Here is a 9,763-nt window from a genome sequence, read left to right on the forward strand (position 1 = left end):
TTTAATCTCAGTACAACAAATGATTCAAGTTTTATCACACCTTGATATAGAAACCTCACTTTTGTACCTCAGGATCTAAATCACTCACCTCTAAGTTCTCCACAGTAAACTAAACATGTTTACTCTCTCATGCACTCTCAAAAACATGTTCCACTATGAAAAAAATAAGTACTATCAATACCAATACAAAACATATACAAGTGTCTCAAATATATAAGATTTCGAGAATTGCTAACATGCTAGAGATTAATTACAATTCAGTCTCCTATTAAATAGTTGTTAAAATAGCAAGATACAATATAATAATAAAGATTAATGTAAAGTGGATTATGGAGATATGTCTTCAATTCTATCTCGATCCAATCCAACCTTTAAGATAAATTGCTTCAAATGGATTGATATTCGTATATGAGGTTTCATACTTTCACAATATCAATATCATTTAAAGCCTAAATATTTTATTTCAAAAATTGTGAATTTCAAAATGACAAGTAATAATCAGCCGTAGTGTTTAAGTGTAACTATCACTACAGTTGACACTTAAATAATCACTTCGAAGTTTTACGTCAACAAATCTGATGATCTTAGCATGATCATCAACACCTTCAAGATAGTTTTGGTAACCTTCTACTCTCATCATATTCAAATTTCATGAATTCTGAAAAAAGAAAAAAGAGTAACGACTAGATAGCTAAAAAAATCTAAAAACAGGGAATACCCCAATGATTTTATTGTATTGCATTGTGATGTAGTCACTCACTGTCTGGAACTTTCCTCTTGACAAAAGGAAATTTTGATGTTTGATACTTTGGACCAAACCAATGCACTCGCGTAGATGGTCGGACAAATCCAACGCACAACTAAGCTCAAAGCTAACCAGCACTAGTTTATACTTACACTTGCTTTTTTTCTTACAAAAAAAAAAGGCGCACGTGTTCCTTTGACCTCGATGACTCCAAAAGAAGGTTCCAAAAAACAGAAGTTTTTGCTTGCTCGCTCGCTCGCTTCATGCCCTAATCTCTTTTTGCTCTACTCTCTTATTCAGTTCAAAAAAATTGTGAATTCAGTTTCATAGTTCGTTATTTCAGGTGGGTTTTTGCTCTCTTTCTATTTTAGTTTGTTTTTCTTAACCGTTTCACTTCTTTTTCCTTCCCGAGGGGGTTATGGATAAAGCTGAAACTTCGGTGTCTGGAACTCGTTCATGGTTTATGTTAAGGTGTTTCCTTCTTTTATTTAATGTTCTGATTTGAGATGGGTAGATTTGTGGTCGGAGTTTTTGTTTTATTTTTGGTTTCTATTGATTTATTAGAAAACCGTTTGACTTTGATCACCCTTTGACTTGCTAAGATGAAATGACATTAGGAATTTTGGTGATTTTGATTAAGAAATAAGTTTAACTTTATATGGCTTTTGGCTGAAATTTTTAGATTTGGGATGATACTGAGGAACTTGGAAACTGAAATGCCAGGTGGTCGGAAATTTTCCAGAATAGGTACTTTAGAGCTGAAATCTCAGATTGTAAGGAAGATTGGGCGTATAAAAACGGAGGAGTACTTCAATCTGCTTACTAGATTTTTGAGTCTTAGGATTGGGAAACCCGAGTTTGATAAGCTCTGCATTGATACAATAGGGAGAGAAAATGTTCGTCTTCATAATAATCTCCTGATATCAATTGTTAGAAATGCTTCGCTTTCAAAGACTCCTCCATCGGTGGAGAACAAGTTTGAAGCTTCTTTAAGTGTTAAAGCGTCAAATGGGTACCAAAGAAGCAATCTTCAGTCACTGTGCAAAGACTTTCCTCAATCCCCTCGTAAGAGTCGGACTCCGAATCTTCGTGATCGTAAGTTGAGGGACCGCCCAAGTCCTTCAGGGCCTCATGGGAAGAGCCATAACAATACTACCTGTGAGGATGCAATTCGTAAAGTTCAAGAACAGCAGAGTGCTACTGAGTTTCTTTCTTTGGGTAGCAGACCGCCTGGCTCTGTCGAGGATGGAGAAGAGGTTGATCAAGCTACGGGAAGTCCGGGCACTTACAGTAGAAGTCCTGTTAGAGCTCCACTTGGCATCACTTTGAACACTAAAGGAATGCGAAATTTACCATGGAACCGAGCAGCATCTGCTTCCGAAACTTGTTATTGCCGGGGCGAACTACCTGACAGCGGTTCTTTGAGGAAGAGGTTGGAACAGAAGTTGGAGATGGAGGGACTAAATATCTCTATGGATTGTGCCAATTTTTTGAACAATAGCCTTGATGTTTACATGAAGAGATTGATCAAACCCTGTTTGGAACTGGCTCGCTCGAGATCAGGAAAGAAACTTATTGACCAAGGCCACAGTTGGTCCATGGCCTGCTTGAATGGGATGCAGCCCATGAGATATGCACCAAAACAAAGTGGACCCATTTCTGCATCAATCTTAGACTTTCGAGTTGCGATGGAGTTGAATCCCTTGCTTGTTGGAGTGGACTGGCCAACACAACTGGAGAAGGCGTGCCTGCTTGCTTCAGAAGAGTGAGCTGGAACTAATCGGCTTCATGATTTGCGTTCAACCAGATTCTAGCCGTAGCAATTTTGAGTTATTTCAGTTTTGAATTCCACTCTAACATTGGTCTCTAGCATACCATTTTTATAGAATAGATGAAGTAAATAAGTACAAACACAGTAGTTTTGGATGATGCTGATTACTTTGTAAATATTTCACGGTTCTGATTTATCCCGGAGGTGCAATGTCTCAGCTAGGTGAAATCCATTTATATCGACACTTCATAAGGATCCATATAGGCTAGCAACTATCTCCACCTGTTATCCATTGTTTTAGTGAACACTGATTTTCATAATTGTAAAGCATATAATTTGCAATTGCTGTATGATTGATTTGGTGAGCTGACTTTTGTTGCTTTTGCCTAGTCTTATTTCCTTGTAATGTTAGGTATGTACTGGTATATAACATCATAACTAAACATTCATTTTCCCGATCCAATCCAATCCAATTAGGCTCAAACAACGTTTGCTGTGACTGTCACATCATCTATTTATTTGGCTTTTACGATTCAATCATTCCAAACCCTTTCTCTAACTCGTTACGATACCAAGAAATCTTACCAGAAACTAAATAACACACGTCTTTGTATAACAAAAATTCAGCTTCAAGAACCCAACTTTTTTTCTCAGTTAAAGGCAGCACAGTTTCTACGAATGTTGCCGTTCCTCCCAGTCTTGACACCTACCCGACCCAGCTTACTCATAGCAGTAATAAAGGCTTGGTTAAAAGCCTGTGAGTTGGAGGCCCAGGCGTCTACAGTAGGTCTAGACCTTGTGTCCGTGAATAAAACCTGGTCGGAGGTGAAAAGGCCCTGCCCTTTCTGCAAGTTCTGGAAGTAGACATTGTCAAATGTCCTGGGTGTGTTTGGGTCCATGTTGATGGCTATACTTGGGTCCACATTCCTGGGGCACATTTGTTGAAGTTGAGTAGCATAGTCCTTGTTGAGCGTTGGGTCCACTGCATTTTGACGGCTAAAATTGTATATTCTGTTGGAAAACTTGTCGCAATGTGAGAATCCAAGAGTGTGTGCCGCTGCAAAAACATAAAACCAATGAGAGCCTTTAACATGGGAAGCTTATGCTGGAAATGCAGACATTGAGGTTGTGGTAATAATAAGACCTGATAGAGCAATCATGTCAGTTTGGCTGAGTCCATTTGCTGCAAAAAGCGAATTAAGCTGATTCAAGTTGAAAGTTGGGTGAGGAAGCTTTCCATTGACACTAGCAGCTGTAGAGCTTAACCCATCCAATCTCCCCAATTCAACAGCATAAGAAGGTCCACCAGACTGTAATTATAATCAGATCACATTCACTAACATATCTGCAACAATGTCAAACAATCATTGTGGTAATATCAAAGAAATAGGAACGAACCATACCATAGCAATAACATCACGGGTAGCCAAAGCCAAGATATCAGCACAAGACACCTTATTTCTGCAACTTGGAACCGCATCAACCGCTGCTTTAGCTTTGATGACGGTGTCAAATCCATCTCCGGCTAACGACAGGTTATCAGGGTGATCTTTTTCAGCTTTGTTGCTACCGGTAGATGCAATCATAACCGAAGCATCACATCCCTGTTAGAAACAATAAATGCACTTGCGATAAGGTTGATACATTTTAAGCGAAATGGAGAAAAGGGTAATCTTCAGAAAAAAAAAAGTGTTGGAAAAAAACCTGGACAAAGCAATCATGGAAGAAGAGACGGAGAGTGGCAGGAACTGTGACGAAAGTTTGGCTGAATTTCTTGGCCACTTCACCTCTAACAATCGCTTCTACATTTGAGCAAGAATTAGCATAGAAATTTTGTCTTAGTTGAGCTGATACTGTGCCAGGAAACAAACAGAAGCTTAGAGAAAATGACAGGAAAACTAAAAGGTTAATGAAGTGACCCATTTGAGAAGAAACTGAGAAATAATGAGTATAAAAGCAGCTATATAGAAAAAGAAGAAAGTTGATTAATGAAAATATAAAAAAGCATATATTGGAAGAAGCTTGGAAGTGGTCCGTGAGAGTAGTAAGTTAGATGGGGAATCTTTTTTAACAGCAAAGAAAGAGTGCCTCAATAATAAGTGATTTAAATAATAGATAAGGAGAGAGTACGGAGCTTGAAAGAGACATCAATGCTTCTCCTTGGCTTTGTCAATGTCAATGGCCGCCTTCATCTCCTTCCACAAACTCAAACTGCTCTCCTCGTTGCCCTACAACTTGGGTTTCGACTACCAACTTGGAATCTCATAGAAACGTGCTCCAAGATCCAACACTTTGAAATAAAAACTAGAGACATAGAGAACATCGAAAAATCCGTAAAACCTCAAAGTCATGAGTTTTTTTTAACCTAATACTTTTTCGTTCTTTTTTAACATGAAAAAGTACGTACATCTCGATCCAAAAGAGAGCCGTTGGTACATACATTTTCAACTCCTCAATAAATATTAATATCATCTATTTAAATTAATATTTTTCTAAAAAAATTACATATTGGTTAGGATAAATAGAAAATAAATATATCAAGTTTTTATATATTTTAACAAAACATTTAATATTGTTAATTTTTAGCTTTTTAAAGTTAAAATAGAAAAATATTAAAAGGGTGGGACACCAAAAGCAGGCCATGCCATTTTAAGCATAATATTTGATGAAAGTACTTGGCTATAACGTGCAAGTTTGTATAGCTAATCAATACTGGATAAAATTAATATGAAAAAAGAAGGAAAATTTTAACTCCCAAATTTAGATAACCGATGAAAAACCAAAGCAAAGCAATGAAGCACCACTGATACAAGTAAACAAGTAAATAAGGAAAAGTCCGTAATTTTCAGACTCATCCTGGTCCCAGAGTTTACATACAGTAATAATAAAAGAAAGAATATCATTGGCTACTCATCTACGTAAGCTGACGATGGGATTTCATGCCAATTTTGAAGAAAGGTTTGGTAGAAATAATAACAATAAGTCCAAGGCCACCATAATTAAACTTATCATCTAAAATTGAAAAAACTATTAAACAGGAAAATTGATCGTTATTAAACTAAATAAAAAATAAAAAATCCAAGCATATATTTTTAATTATTACATAAAGATATGAAGTGGGCAATACCCTTCTAAAGGTTTAAATTTTGTATAAAAACTATTTTTGTGAAAGACATGGATGAATCAATAATTAAGTGGGTATGAGAACCCAGCTGGAGAGGAATAATGAGTTTGAAAGGCAATTTTAAGTGTCTCATTGTTGTATTTTTATTTGACAATTTAAACAAAATGTTTTCTATTTTACTATACACAGAGTTCAAATCTGCTGTTTTAATTTTGGTAGAGTGAAGGAATCTTTTGGGCAGAGAATCTTACTGTCAAATTGTTGGTCTTTTTCAACCTGTTGGACTAAATAAAATTTAAAATTCTAATTCACACCATGTGTTTTCCTGTCTTTTTTGTACAGGTTTACTTAATACGAGATTTATGTTTAATATCTGGCTTAAAGATTTTGAAATAATATATATTTCAAACGGCAACATCCATATGTTTTCCCAATTCTATAATAATAGCAAAAGTTTTATATAAATATATTTAATTTGAGCAGATCACTTGCTCTGGTGAAGGTTATTGGTAAAAAAAAAAGATGGTAAAATATGATGCAAAATGTGCAAATTGGGCAAAGCGATGATGGGTTTGAAGTAAGTCAAAAGAAAAATAGATTATAAGATAGTTTAAAAATAAATACAGTCACGAACTTTAAGTATAAGTATCATATTTAACTAAAAATTCTACTAGTCATTACAATATTAATTGTACACAAGTTGATATTTAAAATTATCTAAGAAATAAAAGAAAGTAGCTTATTGAAGGAGGGGATGCACAGAGGTTATACAACTACTTCAAAGAACGTGCAATAAAAAATCCTGGATTCATTTATCTATTTTAAGTTGATCAAAGTGGTCACATAGGAAAATGTTTTTGGGCTTATGGGTGCTAGGATGGTTAGTTTACCTAGAAAGGTTAAAGCCATGGAGCTTAGAAAAAGTACAAGAAGTTAAGTCGGTAAAAACTGAATAAATTTGTGGTATTTGTGAAATCATGGAACATTCTACTGTTGAATGTCCAAACATTTCATTTTTCAAACAAATGATACATGATCAAGTGAATGTTGTGGAAACATTCAAAAAACCCATTCATTCTTCGTACTATAACACTTACAACCTTCAATGAAGAAACTATTCTAACTTCAACTGGCAAGATAATAATCATGCTCGGTTCCCCCGACCTCAAAAACCTCCCAACACTCTGACCCATCCATCTCTGCAAGTCAAAAGTTTAGAGAAAACATTGCAAGAATTCATGCAAACACAAACAAATGTCAACAATCAGACTTCATAAGATATCAATGAAATCAATAGCACACTTTGTATGTTGACAGCCTCATTGCGCATTCAAGAAAATGTAAGTTTTTTGCTCAATCTCAACCTAATCCTTCTACTCAATATCATGTTCCTTGTCCCATCAAAATTCAAAAAGAAGATGTGAAATCCATCTCAACACTTCGAAGTGGGAAGGCCATTGACAAGAGCATTCCTTCCAAAGCCCAAGAGCCCTCTTTCTCTCCGCAAGCTAATGGTAAGCCTAAAAGTTCTGACAACCTAGACAAACAACAATGTGTGATTTCAACTCCTTTCCCTCAAATATTGCAACCAATAAGGAATCTGAATCAAAATGCTGAAATTTTAGAAATTTTCAAACAAGTCAAGATTAATATTCCTTTATGGGATACAATTAAACAAGTTTCGTTTTATGCTAAGTTTTTGAAAGATATGTGTACAATTAAAAGGAAACATAATGTGCAAAAGAAAGCTTTTTTAACTGCACATGTGAGTTCAATCATTTAGCATATCAGAGCACCTAAATATAAAGACCATAGTTGCCTTATAATTCCATGCATCATTGGGAACACTATAATAGAGCATGCTTTGCTTGATCTTGGTTCTAGTGTTAATCTTTTGTCTTTCTCTGTTTATCAATAGTTAGGTTTAGGTGAATTTAACCTGATATCTATCACACTTTAATTAGTTAATTAGTCTGTCAAAATTCCTCAAGAGGTAGAAGAAGATGTGTTGGTTCAAGTTGACAAATTTTTCTTTCTAGTTGATTTTATTATTTTAGACACACATCTTGTCTCAGATTCAAATGTACAAATCTCTGTTACTTTAGGTTGTCCATCTCTTGCAACTTCTAGTGCTTTAATTAATTGCAGGAATGGTGTTCTAAAATTATCTTTTAGAAACATGACATTACAATTACATGTGTTTAATGTTTGCAAGCAACTTGCTAAAGATTCTGATGTACATGAAGTGGACTTCATTGAACAACTTGCCCATGAGTAGTTCACCAATTCCAAATTATTCAATCATTTGGAAAATTATTTAACTAAATTTGAAATTGATGATGAAACAAAAATTGCATGCACTGATTCCATGTTAAATTCTTTCTAGGGACAAGATAAAAACTTTTATTGGAGACAAAATTTTGAGGAACTTCCAACGATTACAGATGTTTTAGTACCATCAATTGATCAACCACCCAAGCTTATTTGAAACAACTACCATGTGATATGGAATATTCATTTTTTGGTGAGAAGGAAACTTTTCTAGACATAATTTTCTCAAAACTTGATGCACCCCAAGAAGGCAAGCTATTGAAAATTTTGAAAATGCATAAAAATACATTAAGATGGGCCATAGCTGACATAAAAGGAATTAGTCCATTGATTTGCGTATATAACATTTATTTAGAGAAAAATGCTAAACCCTCTAGACAAATGCAACAAAGGCTTAACCCTAATATGAAAGAAGTGAAAAATAAAGTCATTAAAGTCTTGGATAATGGAATCATTTATCCTATTTTTGACAGCAAATGGGTAAGTCCTACCCAAGTTGTACCCAAGAAAACTGGAATTATTGTACTAAAAAATGAAAACAATGAATTGATCCCAACCAGGACTGTTACTGGTTGGCGCATGTGCATTAACTATAGGACACTTAATTCAGTGACTGGAAAAGATCATTTCCATTTACCTTTCATGGATAAAATCTTAGAAAGAGTTGTAGGGTATGAATTTTATTGTTTTCTAGATGGATATTCTAGGTATAACTAAATTGCAATTGCATTTGAGGATCAAAAGAAAACTACTTTCACATGTCCTTTTGGCACTTTTTCATATCGAATGGTGCCTTTTAGATTATGTAATGAACTAGCCATATTTCATAGATGCATGCTTAGTGTTTTTAGTGATACGGTTGAACGCATTTTAAAAGTATTCATGGATGATTTTTCTATTTTTGGTGATTCATTTGATGATTGCTTATACAATTTAGAAAATATTTTAATCAGGTGTCAAACTGGATGTTCCAATCGAATAATCCAACAATTTACGTTCAACAATTAAGCAAATGAATCCATAAGCAAAGGTATGCCCATCAAAGAGGTGTCCAATATGATTGTCCAATAAGTCTAAGGGTTTAGCAAATGAATCCATAAGTAAAGGATGGTGCAATATGAAAGTTCAACTGTTTAAGTTTAGTCCAAAAATATAACATATGGTATTACAATCACTTGATAACTTCAAAACTTATAAAAAAAATTTCAAATCTTTATTATGTCAATTTTTTATGTCTACAACAAATCAAGGTTAATTTATCCAAGCATTCATTGTGTCATCTATTGTCAAGAACAAATAAAAATACTTTACAAGTATGATTATGACAAGTGATTAATAATTAATTTTAGCTCAAAAGACGAGTATGAAATTTACCTTAATATTTGCCAAGAGTTTCACCCTTTCACCTTAGCATTGAAAACTTAGACTAACATAACAAAATTAAACAACTTAAACTTAGATGAAAAAGACATATTAGATATAAGAAACTAGAGATTTACACAGATAAACAAATAAACACTAACAAGAAAAAAAATATTGATCTCAACTCCAAGATGCCTCCTATTCTGAAACTAAAGGCTATATATAGAGGTTTAGGAAGAGGAAAATGACAATACAAAGGACTTTTTAGTAAAAAATTGCTAGGTCCACTTCTTTGTCATCTTTTGGAATAATATTTCACATGTTATTTGATGACTTATTTTGTCCAAGTTAATGACTCTAAATGGGAAAAGTCAATGAAAGTTGATTGAATATCTACATCTTGTACATTCATTATAAGAATTTCAGCTCC

General features: G+C 34.4%; 2 protein-coding genes across 2 annotated transcripts; one reads left to right on the plus strand and one right to left on the minus strand.

The window, feature by feature from the left end:
• The first annotated feature begins 517 nt into the window (after positions 1-517).
• Positions 518-2,858, plus strand: LOC107945361 (uncharacterized). Its single transcript, XM_016879335.2, has 2 exons — positions 518-1,088; positions 1,428-2,858. Exon 2 carries the CDS (start codon positions 1,435-1,437, stop codon positions 2,512-2,514), a length of 1,080 nt encoding a protein of 359 aa, XP_016734824.1. The 5' UTR covers positions 518-1,088; positions 1,428-1,434; the 3' UTR covers positions 2,515-2,858.
• Positions 2,859-2,989: 131 nt separating this feature from the next.
• LOC107945362 (peroxidase 51-like) lies at positions 2,990-4,476 on the minus strand. The gene is made up of 4 exons (NM_001398465.1): positions 4,221-4,476; positions 3,920-4,120; positions 3,661-3,826; positions 2,990-3,573 (listed from the first exon to the last, which is right to left on the minus strand). Exons 1-4 carry the CDS (start codon positions 4,437-4,439, stop codon positions 3,167-3,169), a joined length of 993 nt encoding a protein of 330 aa, NP_001385394.1. The 5' UTR covers positions 4,440-4,476; the 3' UTR covers positions 2,990-3,166.
• Between the last annotated feature and the right edge of the window lie 5,287 nt (positions 4,477-9,763).

Source organism: Gossypium hirsutum, chromosome D12 (genome assembly GCF_007990345.1).
Source record: "Gossypium hirsutum isolate 1008001.06 chromosome D12, Gossypium_hirsutum_v2.1, whole genome shotgun sequence".
Classification (NCBI taxonomy): Eukaryota; Viridiplantae; Streptophyta; class Magnoliopsida; order Malvales; family Malvaceae; genus Gossypium; species Gossypium hirsutum.

What these genes read in the sequence shown, in the direction of transcription:
- LOC107945362 (NM_001398465.1), bottom strand. Translation starts at nt 4,439, where the DNA reads ATGGGTCACTTCATTAACCTTTTAGTTTTCCTGTCATTTTCTCTAAGC. An exon ending in CCCGTGATGTTATTGCTATG is followed by an intron (nt 3,827 to 3,919) that starts GTATGGTTCGTT and finishes TTATAATTACAG; the next exon opens with TCTGGTGGACCTTCTTATGC. An exon ending in TGACATGATTGCTCTATCAG is followed by an intron (nt 3,574 to 3,660) that starts GTCTTATTATTA and finishes ATGTTTTTGCAG; the next exon opens with CGGCACACACTCTTGGATTC.
- LOC107945361 (XM_016879335.2), top strand. Translation starts at nt 1,435, where the DNA reads ATGATACTGAGGAACTTGGAAACTGAAATGCCAGGTGGTCGGAAATTT.